This window comes from Momordica charantia (assembly GCF_013281855.1).
Source record: "Momordica charantia cultivar OHB3-1 chromosome 10 unlocalized genomic scaffold, Mcharantia_2.0 BLBB01000010.1, whole genome shotgun sequence".
In the NCBI taxonomy this organism is placed as follows: Eukaryota; Viridiplantae; Streptophyta; class Magnoliopsida; order Cucurbitales; family Cucurbitaceae; genus Momordica; species Momordica charantia.
The window spans coordinates 291,562-313,679 of record NW_028275158.1 but is presented as its reverse complement, the minus strand read 5'-3'; the positions used below and the strand labels follow the sequence as shown (position 1 = coordinate 313,679).

Sequence of the window (22,118 nt, the reverse complement as noted above, 5' to 3'; positions counted from 1 at the left end):
CACCATATTAGAAATAATGTCCTATTCTGTTTGTTGTTTCTAATCTTTTAAACAATAAATAAACGTAAATAATAATATTTTTACATTTTTCAGCCTTTTTTTTTGTTAAAAAAATCCTCAAATTATGCATACAAACTTTTGGGGCAAAAAAGTTTTCTATTACCATATCCATTTATCTCTAATTTCTAAAACATTAATGAAATTTCTACGTTTGATTTCTTTTTTCTCTAAAACATAATGAACTTCTTTTTTTCCATTTTACCTGATGAGCATACAAAATTCATAACCAAGCGTCAAATCTCCAAACTCTGTGATAAGAATGATACCGTTTTAAGGTGAGTTGGTAGAATCGGGATTAGACAAATGCTAAATATTGGGGTAAATGTTCCAAGCTACGAATTGGGGAACTAGGAGATTGCTCTATAATTCTTCCTCATTTTGCAATCTTTTACTTATCTCAATACAAACATCAATTCTCTTCCTATCACTTTGATGTAAAAGATAACAAAAAAATATAAAATCATAGATTAGTAATGACTACAAGTCTACAACAAAGTGATATCTAATCCAACTTTAGATAACAAAGCAATATCTCCATGGATGAGAAAGTGAGTAACAAAAAACCAACCATATCCGTTTATTGCTTATTATTCTTCTCTTCTTCCTTCATCTTCTTCTCCCACCTGCGCTTCTTGTATTCAAGCAACATGTCTGGCATTTTCTCCATCAATCTGGCAGTGTTTTCTCGTTTTTCTGCAGCTATCCTATCACACTTGTGCCCTTTCCTCTTGGTTCTCATCTCTTTCTTCTCTGGATCGTATGCCCAATCCTGCCCAGCAAGAAGTACTTCCTTGCGAAGTCTCGCACGGTGACGTGCACTTATGCCCAGTGGCTTCCATGCTCCTAGTTCCCAGTAACCCCATACACCTTTGGACAGCTCATTCTTGTATTTGGCCATCTTCTCCTGCCATGGATACTGATACTCGCTGATGGCTTTCGCCACAGATTTGGCAGCCTTGCTTGCCATTCTCTCTTGAAATGTTCTTGTCAGAGACCAGAGCAGGAATATAATAACCAATTTATCCCATGGAAGAGAAAAGGAATAGAGAAGAAAAGTAATTAAAACGAATCAAATTTTATCTACTGTTGTGCAAATAGTAGAGGCATCAAGTTTCCTAATAATTATTTCAGACAAATAGATTTATCATGCCCACAGTTGTTATGTACACAACATTCAACTTTCCATACGCAATAAAATTTACCCAACAAAGACATAATAAGTATCTTTTAAGTAAAAAAGAATAAAGTGTTCCTAAACCACATGAATACATCTATAAGTAACTTAGTGTAACATGACAAATTTCATTGAGAGGAATAAGTAAAGAAAAGAAAAACGAACATCTTGCAACACATCATTAGTATTTCAGAGATTGTCCTTGAGCTAAAGCTAAGGAGGGTCCACATGAGTTCGTTGAGGTGTCTACACAAGAACAAAAACCTCTTTTATATTCTGTCTAGAGTTCGAATGGGTCCATCTAAGTTGAATGAAAATGAGAAATTCAAAATTCTGAGAAATTCAAAATTCTAACTGGCTAGAAGAAGGCTCTTCATCTAGATCTATATGCAGAAGATGAAGCTATAAGAGAATTTAGTTGATTGGTTCAGTTTTGAGGGGGATTACTCAAACAATCAATGGACTGAACTTCCATTGGGGCATTTAACTGGTTAGTGTATAATCTGTGTTGGCATGATTGGTAAATTGCTAAAGAAATATTCGAAGTTACTAGCTCTCAACACCCACTTCAAACCAGCGAACAAAGTCGATCTTAAAACCTAGAAGTATGAATTATTCCGGAATACTTTTCTCTTAATAAGTAACAAACATAAATATACTCTACCTACATTACATACGTGTCCTTCAATGACATTCCATATTTCACATCCAACAAATGACAACTGCAGAAAAGTTAACATCGCAGGTCCATATTCCAGCAACATCAAATTACAAGTCTTATCCATACAAAATCATTTCATGTATAAGGAGCAACATTACTCAGAACTAGAGAAATAAGCCTTACATAAAATTGTTAGTTTAAAATTCTTTGATAAAGTTTCAGATCACAAATATCTAAGAAATTCACTCAATATTAAACCGCTAACAACACGTCAAACCTAAAATAGAGGATAAAAGCTATAAAATCCTCATTGATTAAGAAGAACGGGAAACAACTTTGAAATGAAAAATAGGTGCTCTATGGAGTTTCATCGCACGGAAAACTCAGAACAAGAGAGCAACTCAGGATCACAGTGCAACATCCATACGAACGACGCGCAATAGAAGAAGAGGGCGCATCAAAGGGGGAGGAGAAGTGAAGCCTCACCAGAGATGGAGATGGCTGCGCGTGAAGGGAGACGGGCAGATTGCTGACGTTGAGAAGTGCTGAAGCTTGAATTGGGACTGGAAGTGGAGGGATGTTGGGGAATGGGAATAAATCAATAAGAGGAAAATATGTAATTGGCTGAATAGCCTTTTTCAAATATCGGATTTGCCAAAATAACCTTAGGTTAAAATGCCCTCACTTTGACAAATATACCCTTTCTTCCTTCTTATACTTTTTGACAAATATACCCTTGTTTATTTTTCTTTTTTTAAATAATATACCCTTGTTATTAATATAGTTGGACCTGGACGGAATATAAATATGATGGTCCAAAATGACTTTATAAGATAAGAGTAACCAATTCATTCCATTTAAGGAAAATTTAAATAATTTATTCAATTTCGGGAAAATTTAAATACTTCAGCAACAATTGACATATATCTTCAATGTGAGTTCGATCTCCTACCATATTCCTTGTTTTTGTTTTCATATATGTGTCTAATAGCAGGATTCAAGATATTTTGTAATATACTAGTTAGATTCACGTGCATTGCACGTGGGTTAACATTTTTAGAATATAACTTTCTACGATAATTTCATATTTAAATGAATATACCTTTCTTTAATGCTTATTTGACATTAACTTTTAAAATAGTGAAAGTGAGAAAATAAAAAAAAAAATTATAGATAATTAAAGTTTAAGTATATATAAATGTATAGTTTCATACCTTTTTTTCGAAGAACTTTTTCTATGTTGATAGTTGATACTAACATCTGAATTAAATATTCATTTTAAAATAGTAATATACTGTATAATTGACATAAAAAAAAAAGTAAAAAGAAAATGTGAATGTGAATTATTCGTGGAATAGTCATTAAATGTAAGTATAAATAGGTCATTATTGTACTAAAAAAGTGAAGTATATAATTTCTTTTATTTATTCAAGATATTCTGTGGAAGATTTTTATTAAAAATTTATATAAATTCTTTAGTTTTTTTTAATTCTTATTATTATTATTTTTACAAAAAAAAATTTATTTTTCATAAAAGAGATAGGATTACATTTTAAAATTATAAAACATATTTTATTTTTAGAAAAGAAAGTAATTACTTTGAACCTAATTTTTAAATTTTTGTTGAATTTTTAATTTTTGAAAAAAAAAATTCTACCTCTTATTTTTTTAAATCATTGATTACTTGTTTTCAAAAATTATTGTCTATTATAAAATTTTTAGTAATATTTTATCTGGTCAAAGAAAATAAGATATTAATCAAATTTAGAAAAAGATGATGATACTATAAAATTTTATCATTACAAATTTTAGGAAAAATAAATCTCATGCACTAAAATTTTCTAACAAATGTTTGACACCATGACATTGTTTTATAATTAATATCTATTAAAATTTAGAAATATACATATGATTTAAAACGAAAAAAATAATGTTCAATATAGATCAAATAATAAGCTAGTTTGAAATAAATAAATAAAAAGTTTGAAACTTATTGGTATGAAAAAATTAATCAAAAAGATAAATTATAAAATTTCAGAAAAATAAATTATAGATACACATGATTGAAGACTTACTTTTCATATAATCTAGTGTTATTCTTGATTTTTTTTTTCACGAAATTGGTAGGATCTCCAAGAATATGATAAGATCTTTGATTTAAAGTGATTTTGATGATTGAATCTTCTATTGTTTTGTTGGTTTTAGGACCAATTACACCTAAATGTGATCACAGTACACAAATTATTAATCAAAACTACCGCATCAGTTTAGAAACTCAAATTAATTACTAAAAATAAATTCTTCTAAAAAAAATAATGAAAGCATAGATAAACAAATTACAATAGTAGTTAAAACCAACATCAGTTAAGAAAGCTACATTATAATAGATACAAATATTCAAACTAAATATCAATAAATTATTTGATCAAAGAAAAATAGAACTTTCATAGACATTTTGGAGGGAAAAAAAGACATAATTTTTAAGTATGATCACTTTAGTTTTCTTTCATTTTATAGATGGTTTGCAACTGCACTTATATGTGAATAGATGCATCACTTTGTCGAAGAGTTGCACTTCTATTATATTTAACTTCTCATTTGAATGTGTGAAAGAATGTGTGACACAATTTTCTAATCTTGATCGTACCGATATGCGAATAGACATAACTCTACGGTCTTGATTGTACCGATTCTCTCGATAGACACCTTGATCCAAATAGTCGCATCTCATAAAAATCTAAAAGGCAAAATAGACATGTATATTGAATCAATAGACACCTCGACAAATGGCATCCGTTCGAAGTTTAAAGGGCAAAATTGGTATATACTAAAAAAATTGATGGCAAAAATGATAGAGAAAAATTCTCCTTTATAACCTCGTTTATATATAGTATAAATTAATAAGTTAATATTACCAAATGTATATTCATTCCAATTCTCTACCAAACGAACCTTAAATTTATCTTAAAAAAGATAATTAATTAATTACAACAATTTCCATAAGTTTGAAGGTATAATTAGAAAAGATAGATTTACAACTTAATTGTATTGTAACAATATTTACTAGAACACCTTGTCGACGATCCTCTAGTGAAGTGATGTTAGAGATGAGAATGCATCCCCTTACTCCTACCTCCAAAATTAATTTGGGGATTTTGGTTTATCTGTTAATAAGCTCCAATATCTTAATAACATTTTTATCAGATATCAAGCTCATCCAGAAAGCACATAAAACAGAGAGAGGAGAAAGAAAACAAGAGAGATGATGATGAAACATGAAAGAAGTGCACCACCAAATAACTGTCAAAGGAAAGCTTGGTATAGACATGGTCTTGCAGAAGCAGAATCTATTTCACAAGGCAAAATTGGCACTGCAAATTTCTTCCAGTTCATCCCTTCCTTACCCCTTAAAAATCATCAACTTCCCAACACTAATACATATCATGCAAAAACCCAACACATCGACGAAAATGAGCATCCCAAAACTTCCAAAACATATAGTCATCCCTCAATGGTTGGCTGATCCTTCTCTGCACTGCATCACGCCATCACCTACCGGTCGATCTCCCCATTGCAACAGGAGTTTGTTGCTGCCATTATACGAGAAATGACTTGAATTAATGATCAATATATAAGTGAGAAGAATGAAGAAATTATGACAGCATGTTTGTAAAATAGCCACATTATTGGACTTATAAAAGCATTGGCAGTAAGAAACTGACATTGTAAAATATTCATAGAAGTTCATTTGATGAACTTCCAATTTTAGAAGAGCCAATAGCACATCATATGTTTTATATCAAACTTATTAGAGGAGATCAGATTATGTACTAGGCAAAGACAGTTTTTAACAATTTGAGACAGATTATCAGGTAACTCATTTAACGATTTAAGTACTGCATGTTTGTGAGGTTGGTTTAGAGCTTACCCGAGTGGCAGTTTCAGCTATAAACTTGACAAAATCTGCCTTTTTTCTTTCGAAATTGAGCCTCGTGCTATCTAGCATTGCTTGTTCTCTCGTAATATCTTCAAGCATTTTTTCCTTTCTCCATTTCATTTCTTTCATCTGCCTCTCGGATTCTATGTAATGGTCAGGTAGGCTTGAATTTGTTGAGGACTTTGAAAAGCTCACCTTCACATCGTCCCTAACACGATGGAATGCATAAAAGTAGAAATTCAGCGACAGAGAATCCCCAAGTGTTGGGACAATGACCACAGTAGAGATTCAGATTCATAATCGATGCAATCATTCAAGTTGCAAAGAAGAGATTCGTACCTATTGCCAAGATAAAAAAGTCCGCTTCTCTTAATAATACCGCCATCTAAAGAGAGTGCTCCATCAGTTATACAAGGAACGGCTTGTAGCATTTCCGCCCTTGTTTTGTAGATTTGCAGACAAGAAAATAGAGAATAAAACAGAGTCTCTCTAAGACCATATCCACTGGCTGTGAGAAAATACAAATGTGCTGTGTCTATGTTTATCATATTAACAGCATATCCAAGAAAACCAGGTGGAGAGTCCCCATTAGGAAATCTTGGCTTTGGAAGATCAAGCCTTCTTTGTGGATCAGCAGCCACAAATTCACCAGAATATGGTCTACAGGCAAAAAATAACAAAACAGTTTGTTGAGTTTTCAGTTGGAGAAGGATTCCTGAATATTTATGTCCAAAGTCTAAGAATTTCCTAACAAACATGGCATGTAAGAGACAAGTACCGCAATGTTTCGAGAGATATGACATTGAACCGACCCTCTAAAGTTCTCCCGATTGAAGCGCCAAACCCATGGAGCCCAGATGTTTTATTAATGCTTCCTTCCTTGTCATACTTTTCTAGAGATTTGACTCCATTGTATGTCTTGCAGACAATAGCCAACATGGTCTCTTTTCCTAGGTACTCTGATAAAAGGCTGTATTCCGAAACAAAAACAGAAAAGGAGAGGATAAAGAAAAACATGTAAGCAAAAGTACAGAACGGTCTCATGTTATTCATTAACTATCTTCCTATTTGAATTTTTTCCTCAGATCACTAAAATTAATAAGAACCAATAGCCATCTCTCACTATACCCGCTAATCTATTGCTAAGAACAAACTAAAACCTTATGCTATCAAACACCTTAACTTTAAGCTCAAATTCAATTTGGGAAGTTTCAAAAAGATAGTTGCAAAATGTTAGTATTATAATGAAGGTTAAAATTATCATTTTAATTCATGTAGTTTGTACTCCCTCTCAATTTGGTTTCTACGGTTTGGTCAAATCTTGCTAAACATCCTTGTTAATATTTTTCTTACATGGCACGTTTTCTTTGTACGTGGTATACCTTATAGGCTTATACTAAATATCAACTCATCATCTCACTACCACGTCCAGAAACACAAACCAGTAACCACACAAGAAAAATGTTAATTTATAGTAACGCGGGAGATTGAATCAAAGACCGAATTGATACTTTTAATACCTTTCAAATACAAACCGTGGAGACTAAAATGGTAATTCAACATAAAATGAATAGCTAGTGTTCTCATATTTGGCTCTACCATCAAGCACCCTAAACTATTCCATCCCCATGGCACATCCCACTGCCATTGCATCACATTCAAAGAAAAAAATTATGCACATGAGAGAAAACCAAGATGAGACTATGAATTTACTTGAAAAATGAGAAGCAAATGTAAGTATAAGTAAAATAGACCTGCCAAGGCTGCTGTCATCTACTTTTCCTAATTCAGCAACAACACCAAGAACATCATCAATCAGTGTGGGGTCAGAAGCAAGCATCTTTGGGTTAGTTCTCAGCTGGCACAAGATGCCAGCAGCAGTGTTTTCCTGCTCCAATATTTTTTTCTGATCTGATGCCTTATCTTCACTTTGAGTATCAGAACCATCCTTGTTCTCAATCCCAGGCGTACTCGAAAGATGGTACTTTCCTAAGACAACTGTAAGAAAATTTATGTAAGTGTTGGAAAAGACATCATTGTCTTAAATATCTACGAAAGTATGAATTTTTGTTCAGGAAGGAAATGAAAATACCTTGCAGATCAATGATGGAATCAACCAATTTGTCTTTCAGAGTCTTTAGGAATCTTATGTTGTCCTCGTGCAGCTGGATTTTCATCCCCAGAGTTTGCAAATCGTCTTGAAGTCTCTGCATGAACCAAATGAAGATAGAAAATTTGCAACTTGCCACTAAACTTATAATCTAACAAACTTAACAGAAGAAAGAGGCAAGAAAGTAATTTTTTTGAAAATAACTTCTGAGACCTTGGAACAGACGTCGATTGGATCAGCAGGAGAGAGCCCTCCATCTTGCAGCTCATTTTTTAGGACTTTCAACTTGTCAATCTGATCCAGTTTCATCAGAACAGGAGCTTTCTGGGAAAATGGATTTCTCAAGGAAAAGGGTGGAAATAAGGAAAGTGTGTTGAGAGAGAGGAAAAGTTCAGCTCTGTTTCTTCTTCTTCACATTTTCTGGAAAAATCCCATTTTCCCACCCAAATCTCCCCAAGAATTTCAGAGCTGAAGAAGCTTCATCTGCAGAGCCCAAAAAAGTGAAGTTCTTCCCTTAGGAAAATATAGTCTTGATGTAGCGAATCTAGAAAGTTTGCATATCAACACAACAATTTCAAACCCAAATCCTTATGTTCCATGAGAAAGACAGATAAAGAGAGAGAGAGGAACCTGATGAAAGTTTCAGAGAAGAAATGTGGGTTTGAACTTTGCTCAGCCACCTCTCTCAACCTCAACTCTGGTCTCAAATCCAAGACAAAAAGAGCAGTGAAAATCCCATATTTAAAATTAGAGAAAACAGCCACTGTTCACTGATCTCATCATCTTTCTTTTGTGGATTTTGAAATGTCATCAGTGACCTTCCTCGGGTGTGGTGAGTGGTGAGTGGTGAGATAAATTTATTCACAAAATATAATGCTTTATTGCATCAGGATTGTATTCCTTTTTCCTCCCTCTGAAATTTTTGTATAAAGAAAGATTTTTTCACTTTCATGTGAGCTTGGGGAAAACAAGAGAAACTCTCTCTCTTCCCAAAAAGGGCACATTTTTCTACCAAGTGAGGATGAACTCAAGGACCAAACCATTTCTAATTGCTTTTTACAGCTATGTATACGGCCAAGTTTCCAACTTTTTGAAGTACATTTTTTGGGAAGTTAATCTAACATATATGGTAGACTTTAAAATGTAAACACATTTGAAAACAGAGTGTGTTTCCTCTTTAAACCATCATATCCACCAGTAATTTTATTGGAGAGACGTTGGACTCATTTTAATTGATTTATTCTAAAGTTAGAATGTGTATCTGTATTAAATAATAAATAATAAGAATTAGAATAGTATCTGTAAAAAAGAAAAAAAAAATCAGAGTTTATGTCGTCTATATTTACTCTGATTTGTGGGAGTAGATGTAAACATTAACCTGTTAAAAAAGGGGGAAAAAAGAAAGATATAAGCCTTACAAATTTTATTTAATGACAAATTTTTTTATCCCAAAGTTTATTTAATAACTTTGATTTATAGAGTTCAAATTCCTATATTAAATATAGGCTAAATTTTATATTGCAGAGTTAAACTTATAAGTATACCATTTTACCAGGGTAAATAAGGTGAACTTTGGTTCATTCTTAATCAAAATTGGGCTCAAAATCGATTAAAAAATCCTTGTAAAATTAGTAGAACTTTTTATTTAGTACGTGAGTGTAATGATTTGAAACTCGGAAATAAAGAGTAGATACTCTTATTGAGTGCTCAACGATACTAATTTGCCAAATTGTTAATATGATTTTTCCTCAATAATTAATCATCGTCCCAATTTCATTAGTAATCAATGATATTATAGAATATTTTATACTTCATTTAATAAAATCACTCAAGTGAGGTATTATCCCTTTCGACATGAGTTTTGATTATATAATCAATATTTTTAATTTTAAACATCTGCAAAAACTACTTTTAACATTTTCTTTAGAATCAATTTATTTTGACGTTGAGGTTATGTCAACTTTAGCATAATTCAACACGCTGAGTACATAAAATAACGGATATTTGAATTTTTTTTTCATCCTTTGTTGAACTAGATGGTACATGAAATTATCTTCATGCACGACACCACTTTGTTAGGTTGGAAAAAGAGCGCGACAAAATGAGCTTGTCAGGACTCGAAGCCCATGATAAAGTCTTGGCCATCTTCCTTAATAGCCCAAATAAAGTGGATCTTTCTCTTCAAGGGCTAGCATAATTAAAATAAAATTACAAAAATTGCCACTAAAATAAATAATATGAAATATATTTTTAACAAATAACACATATTAATTATGATTACTACTATTATAGTCACGATCAATTAAATTAATAATCATGACATAAATTTAAAAAGACATGTTATGCTTTTAGGACCATTTATACTTGTTGTAAAATGTTGAAGTGATTACTATTATTACTATCGTTATCACTAAATTGAGAAGAATTCGTCAATTATAATTAATATTTGCTGTAAAATGTAAAAAACGAACGGATTGTTATTCACTATCACTCAACTGAACAAAATTGACACGTTATAATTAAGATGTAGACATTGTGGTTGAGATCTTCCATTTTATGTATGTAGTAGACTTCTTTACAAAGTCATAAGTTTCAACTAACATTCTTAAAAGAAAAGCACTTCTAACTTTATTGCTCATATTTAGTCACACCTCCTTCCCATTTTTTTCATTAATTCTTTCCCATGAATTCAAAATTATATCTATAATATAGAGAAGATAGCAGTAGCAGTAGTTCAATTGGTTAAGACTAATACCATCCACCAAATAGTTGAAGACATAAATCTTCACCCTCATATATCGTTGAACTAAAAAAAATATATAATAAATCATACTCTTAAGAAATTTGATCCCTCATTTATCAAAATCATCATATTTATAATATGAAGTTGATTATATATATAATAATGTGTCTATTTTAAAATCTACCTCCAAAATTATTTTGAGATAACTAATTAAGCAGAGTTTAAATCATATAATATTGGTACCTAAACTTTTCTATTTTTAAATGAAAAGTCACATTTGATTTACCTCTATATATCAAGTGAATATGATGATATATGAGAGTTGTACTAAAGTTTTTAAAATGTGAGAGAAGAATTCGTGTGCGATGGGATTGCTTTATGTGATGGAACCATATACTATTATTTTCCACATTATTGACCATTGGAGATCAGAAGTAGACAATACTTTTAATTTTGAAGACTTATAGGGAGAAAAAAAAATTCATTCTGTGATATGAAATTAAGGTTGTCAACCGGACGAAACTTTTTGTAGATCTTTGTGAATGTGAATTTGAAGGTTCGAATCCCCTCACCCGCAACCAATATAGCATTTTAACAATGGGTAATTAAAGTTATATGTTTTCCTCCAAAATTATCCTAATTTTTTTCTTCCGTTGTCTTTTCATGCCCATAAAGCATTATTGTAGATCCGAAAAAAAAATCAACTACTTGATCATGTAATAATCGCTATCTCAACCATATTGAGATTAATTTTTACGATCAAACTAATTTAACTAAGTTATAATAATGTATGTGAGGTAGGATTTGTGGAAATTTGAATTAACAATCTTTCTTTTATGGGGATATATATCTTTTTAACTATTGAGTATATTTATGGTTAATATATTAAGTTGCTAATCACATGATTATTACTAAAAAAAAAAGACCCCTTAATTATTTTTTAGAAAGGAAAGTATATACAAGAAGCTATCTACAATAACAATATTAAGACTACTAGGTTTTTAAATTATATTATTTACAAACTTTATTAAATCTTTACGGCACAGTATAATAACACAAAAAATGTGATTTAATTAAATTATTTCACATAGAAAAGGCATCTGTCTTGATGCAAAAGGACATTCCAACTTACAATTAATATATGTGTGTTTGGGTTTTGCAACAGAATTAGGTGATGGATTGATCAAGTTAAGAAATAAGGGAAAATTGTTCTTTAAAATTATTCCACTCTCTCAACTTTCACTCTCTTTTTTCTTCCTCTTCGTTGCTTGCAAGATAAACAATATTTTTCAATATTTTTGTGGTCTCCTTACATTTTTACCACTAAAAAATTCAAGTTCCCGATGTGGACTTAACATGGAATAATATTGAAAATAAATAATTCAAAAGATGTTAAAAGATCTACTTTTTAAATATTTTTTTTTGTAGAAAATTAAAATCGAAACCGTCCCTTACACAAAAACCTAACTTTAATGATTTTTTCTTTCAGGATAACTTTAATTAATTAACTAAGAAAGAAAGGAAGCACCGTTATCAATTTTATTATGTTGATGCTTACCATCAGTTCACTGGTCAGTCCTGAGTTGACGTAGATGGATTATCGAGGTGCTCACAAGTGAACCTGTTTAGGGAATAAACAAAATCTGACGTCCAAATTAGTTGTGAGCTCAAATTGTTTAGGTCGTTCTTAGAGGAAATATCGTACTTGAATGATAGGACAGAATGTCCCTTTTATAGACAAGCGGGGGAGACAAAGTCGTTTGGCTGTTACGACTGACGGTTACTATTGTCAGATCCCCAAGTCGATGGTCAGACTTGAAGTCGAATTCCTCAGGTCAGTAGCCATATTCCATTTCATCTCAGCTCGGTATGGATCGTGTTGTCGGGTACTGGATCCGATATGAAATGAAACTTGTACGAACAGAGTTTATGCTTACACGTGTCAGAGTCTGATTTCGACCATCAACACCATGGTTGGATGTTTAGTGCGCGGAAGAAAGTGACAGTAAGAATGCGAAGATATTAAAAAACGAAACATTTAAATATGTTTGCGAACTACAAAAGTGCTAGTTTTTTTTAGTTTAGAAAGCTTATCCTTTTATAATCTTCCAATCATATCATACTCCATTAAAGGGGTACAAGTATAAGGATTGTTGAAGGTGGTGGCAATACCATAATTAGTAAACCAATAATAGTATATTAAACCTTGGTATTACTAAATTGTGTTGTTTTGAGTGTTGAGCATAAAAGAGGGCTAGTGAGGCAAAGAGAGAGAGAGAAGAGAGGGTGGTTGTGGACACTAAAAGCCTCCACCAAACTCAAAAGGTTTCGTGTGGTTCACGTATCAAAGAAACCCCCATTTTGGCCTTTCTTTCCCCTCGTGATACCCTTAAATACCAACCGCAAACTCCCCCCTCCCTCTCTCTCTAGCTAGTACTCTCTTCTTCATCCCTCTATTTTTCTTCTTTCTTTGTTACATCTGTTCCAAAACAGAAACACAAACAGAAACAGAGACAGGGATTTTCATTTGGTGGCTGCCCCGAGATCATAATATAATATATTCACAATGGGGAAGAAAGGAAGAACAAACAGCTGGTTCTCCACCGTCAAGAAAGTCTTCAAATCTAGTACTCCTTCTTCTAACCACTCCTCCGACTCCTTCCACAACAATAACAAGGTTCGTTTTTCTTCTCCATTCTCCGACCACAAATTTCTTCATTCAAATCACTTACTTTTAAGTCTAGCTCTTGATACACGAGACTCGAGGAATCTCGATATTAGCCTACCTAACACTACAATATTTATTTTTGGATAAATTTGTAATAATCCCACCTCGGGATTTGGATTTTGACCAACCCATAATGCGTTTTCTGAGTGGTGGGTGCTTTTGCTTGAAGAGAAAGAGGGTATTGATTGTTGATCAAGGGAAGGTTTGAGATTAAAGGGGGAGTGAGAATATTGATTTACAGCCATGCATGAATGAGAAAGAAGGGAAGAAAAAGAAAGGTGGTGTTTTTGGTCCCCCATATGAGCAGAAGGAGACTCAAAAAAACCAAAAAACAAAAACAAAAACAAAAAAAGGTGTATATATGACATATTGTTATCAAACCTTGTAAGCTATCACCATCATTTATCTTCAGCCATCATGTGCATGTTGGTGGTAGATCTCCATCATCTTCCAAACATATTTTGTCTCTTTTTTCTTTTAATCGATTTTGTGTTTAACAATGTATTAAATTAATAAGCTCCTTGATTTCTTCTCACTCTAACGTATCGTTATAATTTGTTTCTATATGACTAAAAGAAGATGGGAGAAAAAATGGAGTAAAAGTGTGGAAATTGGGAGGGAATAACCCGTTTTTGTTTTTTAGTATAAAAATTCATTAATTATCTTCTAAAAGATTATCTTTATCTTTTCATTTAAGTGGAGTTATATATGTTCTTCTTTTAGAAATCATATAGATTCGATGGAGATGACATATATAATCTTTAAAGAACCCACTAAAATTTTCAGAAGGAGAATGGGAATGTGCAAAAATGGGAGCAAAATATTGGTCATCAGGAGGTTATATCTTTTGAACAATTTCCGACAGAGATTTCTACGGAAATAACCAACAACGAGAGCGTTCAATCGACTCCGAAGATTGAAGATCGAGATCATGCCATCGCGGTGGCAGCGGCGACTGCAGCAGCTGCTGAGGCTGCCGTTGCAGCAGCTCAGGCGGCAGCAAAAGTTGTTCGTTTGGCTGGGTATGGGTGGCAATCTAGAGAAGATAGAGCAGCAACCCTTATTCAAGCTTATTACAGAGGGTACTTGGTAAGTGACATGGATTAATTTTTGTAAAGTTCAAGATTGTTAGTACATTAATTGTTAGGGTGAAGATTAAGTATTAAAAACTGACCCCACGTTCAAGTTTATATTTTTGCATTTATCTCTCTCTTAGTTGTCTCTTACTTATCAAATATTTAATGGTTTAATGGTGCCGAAGACAAGCTCATTACTATTAACGAGCTAAGTATTTCAAATTTATTTGATGTGTTTATTAATTTGTGTGGTTTTGATGGTCTCATAGGCTCGACGAGCACTCCGTGCACTAAAGGGGCTAGTGAGATTACAAGCATTGGTCCGAGGCCACAACGTGCGAAAGCAAGCACAAATGACGATGCGTTGCATGCAAGCATTGGTGCGGGTGCAAGCAAGAGTTCGCGCTCGGAGGTTGCAATTGGCCAACCAAAATTATCATACAAGAATTATTGCAGAGGAAGTAGAAGATTATGAAGACTATGAAGAAAAGAAAAACATATTGAAGAAATATGAGATGGAAGGCTGGGATGGTGGGGCTCTAAGCGTAGAGAAAATCAAGGAAAATTCTTCAAGAAAAAGAGATGCCCTAATGAAGAGGGAAAGAGCTCTTGCTTATGCATATTCCTATCAGGTTTGTTCCCTCCTCTCGCCAATAATTCTCTTTCTCTATATCCTTCACCTATTCTTAGGATTTGACCACTATTGAAAAATTGACAGTTAATTGTTATATATTATAATTCTTTGTTTAATTATATTGCAGCAAGTGCAACAACATCAAAGAGGAGAAGGGATGTTAGATGAGTTGCGTGAAGAGGGGAGTGATTTTGGGATTAGGCATGAGAAGGCTGAATATGGTTGGAATTGGCTGGAGCATTGGATGTCTTCTCAATCTCAACCATATCCATATCCATATCCTCGCGAGTGCTCGTACATCACACCCGCAACCACCACCACCGCCACCGCCACCGACGACATGTCGGAGAAGACCGTCGAAATGGACCCCATTGCCCTGGCCCAACTAAATTTGGGCTCCGTGGAATCGGGCCCTGCATACTCGTCCCGACAAAAACGACAATCGATCTCGAAGAATAATGGACATGTCCCGAGCTACATGGCCCCGACCCAATCCGCTAAAGCCAAGGTGAAGGTGAGAAGCCGAGGATCGGCGTGTGAGTCGTCGAGCTCGGGCGGAGGAACAGTGGGGTACCAAGGCCCACGGAGCCCAACCCCAATCAACACTGGGACTGGGACTCCTTCCCACATGCTGCAGCTGCCCTCTGGACAACATCAACAACATTGGGCACTGCCCATTCCCCCTTGGAGGCCTGCTTTTGCATCATTCACTTAAGAAACTTAAAATACCCATATTTGTCTAATATTAAACTCTGCTCCTCCCTTCCTACATTGCCATATTTATTCATCTTGTCTTTAGATTTAATAAATAACATTACAGAATGTGGAGTTTTGTATATATTATGTACTGGGCCAGGGCCTTGTGGTAGGGGCATGTTGGTGGGCCCAGTGGTAAACCCACACACATGGTGATGGGCCAACACAGCCCCTTTGCGTAATGGACAAGTCGTGGCATCTAACCGACAGGAAGTAGCCCAAAACGTCGTGTGTCCTACAAAGGAAAGCCGAAAGGTCCCTCCCTCCATGAGCTGTAATGGGACACGACACTCTCCATCTAATCCGACATGTAGTTTCGCTACCAACAAAGTTTAACTACACCCTACTATCGAATCATCTCATATGTATCCAAACGTTCACTAATATTTTATTATTCTTCCATCGTTTCATACCCATAAATCAAACAACCCTGATATTTCTAACTATCATATCCTTCATTCATATTTCAACTTTGCCACAATTTGAGCGTAGATACGAATTTTTTTTTTTTTGGGTTAAAAGTCTTTGTGTTCACCTAACTTAAAAGTCACGTCTGCGTATTAATCAATTGGCATGTTCAGGTTAGTAGGTTATTTGTCAGTTAAGATTTTAGAGTAAAATAAGAAGACATAAATTCAGACGTAAGACATTTTATTTTAAAACTGTGTTATTTTGAATATCTAGACTTAAAAGATTCTTTGACATAACTAAAAATTAATTGTTAAGGGGATAAGTTAAGATTTGATGTTGATATTTTTAAAAATAATTTGTCCACAAGTATTTTTTATATATATTAGATATGATATAAGTTAGTTGAGAAAGTGAGATATGATGGATAAATATTATGAGGCCAAATTTTTCATTGTTATTTGGATCTAAGATTGAACGAGACCATACCAATGGCCAACTTGCTATTGTGCGAGTGTGATTGATTGATGGGTTGGTTGAGTAGCTTTAAAAACTGTCATAAATAATTCTGAAGCCTCAGTAGTCAGTAGGCTACAAAGATAAAAATAGAATTGGAATAAGCATTCAAATCCTGTCAAAGCACTATCCAATTCTGAAAACCCAATAAAATTTATCGTTCAAGGGCACAAAAACAGTGTAAAATCAACCCCACAAGGCCAATTTATGAACAGAAATAGGAATTATCTCCAAGAAAACGAAAAGGAAGACGGAGTTGTCTGTGCAGCTCACTGTTTGAGAGCCCGAAAACAAAGCGCTTTTATTTAAGTAAGATTAGAAGCAGAATGTCAGTACATGCCAGTTCAAGTGGGTCACATGAACGACGCAATAATTTACTCTTTATTTCGCTTACTTTGCCCTCGACTTCCTATGAATCTGCGACCCAGTTATAATTTCCCCCTCCTTTATTCCCATTTTGCCTCCATTTCTCATCTCTGAAAATCTCATGAGGTTGCTTTGACAGCAATCAAAGAGGCTCTGGCTCTGGCTCTGGCTCGGTAACGGACCCATTTCAAATCCCGCATTACAGAGTCCGGATTCCGAGGGCCGATCTTCAACTTTAAGATTATAAAATGCTCGTGTGGTAAGGTAAGTAATTGGGATTCTTGTGGAGGTATTGTATTAAATTTTATCCTAACTATATCGAATTGTGTGCTCTTTCTTATGCTATTTTTCTGCTTTACAGGAAGAAACTCGAGCAGTCAATTCTTCTGGACCCACGAAGAGCTTGTTGCCTGAGTCGCTCCATCATTTTGTCTATGAACTGAAAGTGATACAATTAATTGCTTCTCTCTTATAATATGCACAAGAAGATGCTCCACGCTGCTTTAACTTTCTCTGAACCACTGAAAGGTATTCTTGTATCATTTTTCTTTTGTGCGATTCAGTGATGCGTTTTTACTGGAGAAAGAAGAGTGGGTTTTTTTTTTTTTTTGGTTTTTAGCTATGAAATGGAGAATGGGTTTGGTGGGCGCCTTTGATTTGGATTGTTATTGTTTCTCTTTTGCAAATTGCAATCATCGCTGTTACTGTTTACTGTTAGCAGACCCTTTTGTGCTCCGCTTCAAAAGCTAAGAAGTAAAAGACATAATCACCTTGTGAGAACTGAAAGTAACTTGCAGATGCAGCCTTTTGAAATAGTGTTCATTATGCCTCGAAAAGGAACAATATATGGTGTAGTTCTATGCTGGCAAGCCTCTGTGGAAAACGAATAGTATTATAGAGGACTTTTTGATGCATAAAAGTTGCCTTTTCTCTTCAGTTTACATGTAGTTGTCACTGATAGCCAGAAAACCTTGTGTTTCCTTTATCAACCAGTCACGACCTGCGATAGAGAAAATTGGAGGAGATGGGGTTGGGGGAGATGGAAAAGGGGAAAAGCAAGTGGGGAAACATTGTAGTCTGTCTTTTCCCTGAAAACCAGGGACAATTCTCTTTTATTCTTTTTCCTTTTAATTATTGTATTGTGTTGTAGCTTAGCATCTACATGAATGTTCTGCAGACTCAAACATATGTAAAAGCAGCCATGTTTTTGGCATTTCATGGCCCGGTTGATAACCCCATAGCCTCAATCCATCATATATATTACAATTTTATGATTTGGTGATCTGATGCTTCATGATATCCCGTAGTAATTGCTGCTCTTTCTGAGTTCTATGATTTCCCCCTCTCTGTAACGGACGACCTAAGTTTTTCCACTTCGATAAGCCCTCATCCTGTCCTTCTTTCGTCTGTAAGTTTTTTATATTGTGCTGTTTCCACGCTTCAATTCTGAAATGCTTGTGGACTCTCTAGCATTGAAAACTGCTTCCATCATCTAATCTTCATAATCTGTTTGGTCTTTGTCCAATGCCTTGCTTTCACTCTCAAAGTCTTGTTTCTTATGTATATAATGTATGTTTGACCTGTCGAAGCTTTGTTAGTGTATGCTCGACACTTTCTTTTCTTCTATACTAATCTTTAGTTCTTCTGTAATAGTATATTCAAAGGAGGAGAAGAACCACAGTATTAAATAATGGATGAGAAAGAGGTCTCCAACTCACTAACATTTATCTCTGAAGAGAAGATCAACAGTTTATCTCCTATGTATGTCGGTGTTTCTTGCGCATTCTTTGCTCTTCGGCTCTTGTCAACATCAGATTGCAAAGACGAAAAATGGTCTGAAGTTCGGGAAAAGATGCTGCAAGGAAGTGCCCAACTCTTGGGATTGTTAATATGGAGTGCTCAGAGAGAAGTGGATAGGCAAAGGCCCGTTCTTCATCTTAAGCTCGAGGCTGCTGAGAGAGAAATAGGAGAGTTGAAAAGAATCAGACATGAAGATGCCAAAGCCAATGAAAAAGTTGTTTGCATTTTTGCTGCTCAGGAGCAACGGTGGTTGATTGAAAGGAAGAAGCTTCGCCAACACATTGGAGCTTTAATGAACGATGCAAGGCTTCTTGAAAAAAAGGAGGAACTTATAACTGAACTGAATGAAAATTTGAAGCAGATGGGGATGTCATTGGAGTCTAAGGAAAAGAAATTGGAGGAAGAGATTAAAAAAGGAATCGATTTGGAAGAAAGACTGTCGAAGGCTGAAAATATAGCAGAGGAATTGAGAGACACTGCTAAACGCGAGGCCCAAGAGCATTCTTCTGAACTTTGGAAGCACAAAACTGCCTTCATTGAGTTGGTCTCAAACCAAAGGCAACTCGAAGCCGAGATGGCCCGTGCAGTTAGGCAAGTTGAAGCATCAAAAGAAGAGCTTGATTCAGTTTTAGAGCAAAAGGAGGAGTCCGTAATGTTGGTACAGAAACTATCAGCTGAGATTGTTAAGATGCGCAAGGATTTAGAAGAGAAAGACAAGATCTTGTCAGCAATGCTGCGAAAATCCAAGCTGGATACAGCACAGAAGCAAATGCTCCTTAAGGAGGTAAAGCTGTCCAAAGCTAAGAGGAAGCAAGCAGAACTAGAAGCAGAAAGGTGGAAGACAATCTCAGAATCTAGACATGAAAGACAGTCACTAAGAAGTATGTTATCCAATCAGGTCAATTCAGGATATGATGTTCCTATGATTGTCGGGGACAAGCATTCAAATAAAAGCGTGCTCCCAAATAATGGGAAGACCATATCAAAGCCAACTGATATTTATATTGACTACAATCATCCAGAGTCAGTTGAGTCGAATAATTTCCCTTCCCTTGCTGAATGTATTTCCCCAGAAAGGAATGATGACTCAGGTAAGAAACTTAAATTTTCTTTTAAGAGAAAAATAAATGTATATGCGATATATGCTAGTATAATCATAGGCCGATGGTTAGATCACCCACTCTGCAACTGATGCTAAAAAAATGCATGCATTTACATAGCTTATTCTAGTATACACTTTCCTCTTGGTATTCTTTCTTATTTTTAGCTTAATATCACTTAATTCGAGGTCCCTTTGACTTTATTATTTACCTTTTCTTTTTGGGTTCATCTATGGATCTGAAGGGCGAATGATTGATGTCAAGCAGATGGAAAAGTTGGTATGCTCCGAGGCAGAGAAGTACGTACAAATACTTCAGCAGAGACATGACCTAGAAATAGATGCATTTGCAGAGCAAATGGGGATGAAAGATGAAAAATTAGAAGTTTTTCATTGGCAAATGCTCAGCTTAGAACTCGAAGCAAAGCGGCTTCAGTCCCATCTTGCTGGACAGAATCAAGAGGTTTTGCAGCTTAGACATGAGAATATGAAATTAAAAGCTCTGTCAATGGAGAGAGAAGAGGAATTAGCTTCCTTGAAAGACCAATTGGCATCACAGTTTAACTCTCAAGGTTACCAAATGGCGAAATGGGATAGGCCAGTTGACAACAATGGCACGTGGTCGGATATCAAGATTATAAAGATAAAACCGGGAGGAGAAGAGCAACAGACAAATAAAGATTCGATCGGAATGATAAGAGAGGATGCTATTGAGAGAGAAGAGGATGCTATTGAGAGAGAAGTGGATGCTACCAAGAGAGAAGAGGCTGCTCGCTCAAACCTTGTTGAGGATAGAAATCCGTTAATACAATCTCCAGGAACTGAATTTGAAGATGAGAAAGAAATTGCTTGTCACAGTCCCATTCAAGAAGCAAACACAAGTAGTCCACGGGAGGTTGATAATGCCAAACAGTTGGCATCGATTGGATTGCAGTTTGGAAGAACTTATAGTACACAATGGAGGATGGATATTCATGCTCTAGGGGTGTCTTACAAAATCAAAAGGCTGAAACAGCAATTTCTTTTGCTTGAGAGGCTCGTTGGAAAACAAGAAACTGCTCAAAATACCGAAAGCGTGGATAATGTTCAAGTTGGCATTAGAGAATTTCTTTTGTTTCTGACATTGCTGAATAAACAAGTGGGCAGGTACAATTCTCTGCAGGAGAAAAATGACGAACTCTGCCAAAGGATGGTAAGTTCAGGTCCTAATTTAGTCATATTCATAAAGGTTCTGTATTAAATTCATTCCTGATTTTTCTACTTTTTGGAGATTCGCCATCTCTTCGTTTATGAAGTTTTTACTTCAAAGTATTGGAATCTTTTATGAAGCTGTGTGCAACTAACTTTCTGATAATCTCTCTGTGGTTTGCAGCATGATTATGAGGCGAGTGTAAAATGTGGAGATTCTAAAGTAGTAAGAACGAAGGGGAAAACAAAAGCACTAGAGAACTTCCTTGAACAGACATTTCAACTACAGAGATATGTTGTTTTAACAGGACAGAAATTGATGGAAATTCAATCCAAGATCAGCCCAGAATTCGCCAGGGTTGCTGACCAACTCGAAAAGTCTGGTAGCTTTGACATCAAGCGCTTCGCCAGTAGTGTTAAAACTCTCTTACAAGAAGTGCAAAGAGGTCTAGAGGTTCGGATAACTCGAATTATCGGAGATCTAGAGGGAACCTTGGCTTGCGAGGGTATGATTCAACTAAGTAGGTAGTTATAAAACTGTATCTTACTCAATAAAATTGATTAGTCATGTATGATTTTGTGTGTTCTTTTTCTGAATTTGTATAGTGTAATTACTATTCCAATGTAATGAAAAATGTCATAAGTTTGTTCTTCAAAGTTGCTCAAATCAGCCTGAATTGATAATGGTGATAAATTCCACAGGAAATCTGATGAGTTAGGTGATGGGGTGTGATATGATAACAAAGGTTTGGTCCCACGAACCGACTCAATTTGATCAATATTTTTCAGTTTCAGCTTGCACCACTAATCTACTGTCTTCTGAGAAGAAAGATGGTTGCTTTTAGAAAATTCTCAGGAAATT

The 22,118-nt window shown here is 34.8% G+C and overlaps 4 protein-coding genes across 7 annotated transcripts; 2 read left to right on the top strand and 2 right to left on the bottom strand.

The window, feature by feature from the left end:
• Positions 1-415: 415 nt before the first annotated feature.
• LOC111011734 (uncharacterized) lies at positions 416-2,539 on the bottom strand. 2 transcript variants are annotated; one of them, XM_022285614.2, is made up of 2 exons: positions 2,382-2,539; positions 416-1,043 (listed from the first exon to the last, which is right to left on the bottom strand). In XM_022285614.2, exon 2 carries the CDS (start codon positions 1,025-1,027, stop codon positions 638-640), a length of 390 nt encoding a protein of 129 aa, XP_022141306.1. In that variant the 5' UTR covers positions 1,028-1,043; positions 2,382-2,539; the 3' UTR covers positions 416-637. The 2 variants fall into 2 exon arrangements, with proteins under 2 accessions (XP_022141306.1, XP_022141307.1); XM_022285615.2 differs by having other exon boundaries at positions 416-1,032; positions 2,382-2,526.
• A 2,653-nt stretch (positions 2,540-5,192) lies between these two features.
• On the bottom strand, positions 5,193-8,828 carry LOC111011690 (protein DEFECTIVE IN MERISTEM SILENCING 3). 2 transcript variants are annotated; one of them, XM_022285550.2, is made up of 8 exons: positions 8,573-8,828; positions 8,156-8,486; positions 7,925-8,039; positions 7,587-7,830; positions 6,611-6,802; positions 6,172-6,492; positions 5,824-6,040; positions 5,193-5,485 (listed from the first exon to the last, which is right to left on the bottom strand). In XM_022285550.2, the coding sequence occupies exons 2-8, from the start codon at positions 8,249-8,251 to the stop codon at positions 5,444-5,446; spliced, it is 1,227 nt and encodes a 408-aa protein (XP_022141242.1). In that variant the 5' UTR covers positions 8,252-8,486; positions 8,573-8,828; the 3' UTR covers positions 5,193-5,443. The 2 variants fall into 2 exon arrangements, with proteins under 2 accessions (XP_022141242.1, XP_022141241.1); XM_022285549.2 differs by having other exon boundaries at positions 8,156-8,425.
• Positions 8,829-13,093: 4,265 nt separating this feature from the next.
• Positions 13,094-15,961, top strand: IQD21 (IQ-domain 21). Its single transcript, XM_022285155.2, has 4 exons — positions 13,094-13,362; positions 14,200-14,502; positions 14,759-15,121; positions 15,251-15,961. The coding sequence occupies exons 1-4, from the start codon at positions 13,252-13,254 to the stop codon at positions 15,836-15,838; spliced, it is 1,365 nt and encodes a 454-aa protein (XP_022140847.1). The 5' UTR covers positions 13,094-13,251; the 3' UTR covers positions 15,839-15,961.
• A 1,145-nt stretch (positions 15,962-17,106) lies between these two features.
• LOC111011556 (Ribonuclease P protein subunit P38-like protein) lies at positions 17,107-21,913 on the top strand. Of its 2 annotated transcripts, XM_022285373.2 has the most exons (5): positions 17,107-17,433; positions 17,531-17,697; positions 18,823-20,060; positions 20,314-21,260; positions 21,441-21,913. In XM_022285373.2, the coding sequence occupies exons 3-5, from the start codon at positions 18,860-18,862 to the stop codon at positions 21,783-21,785; spliced, it is 2,493 nt and encodes an 830-aa protein (XP_022141065.1). In that variant the 5' UTR covers positions 17,107-17,433; positions 17,531-17,697; positions 18,823-18,859; the 3' UTR covers positions 21,786-21,913. The 2 variants fall into 2 exon arrangements, with proteins under 2 accessions (XP_022141065.1, XP_022141066.1); XM_022285374.2 differs by lacking the exons at positions 17,107-17,433; positions 17,531-17,697 and adding an exon at positions 17,762-18,577.
• Positions 21,914-22,118: the final 205 nt, after the last annotated feature.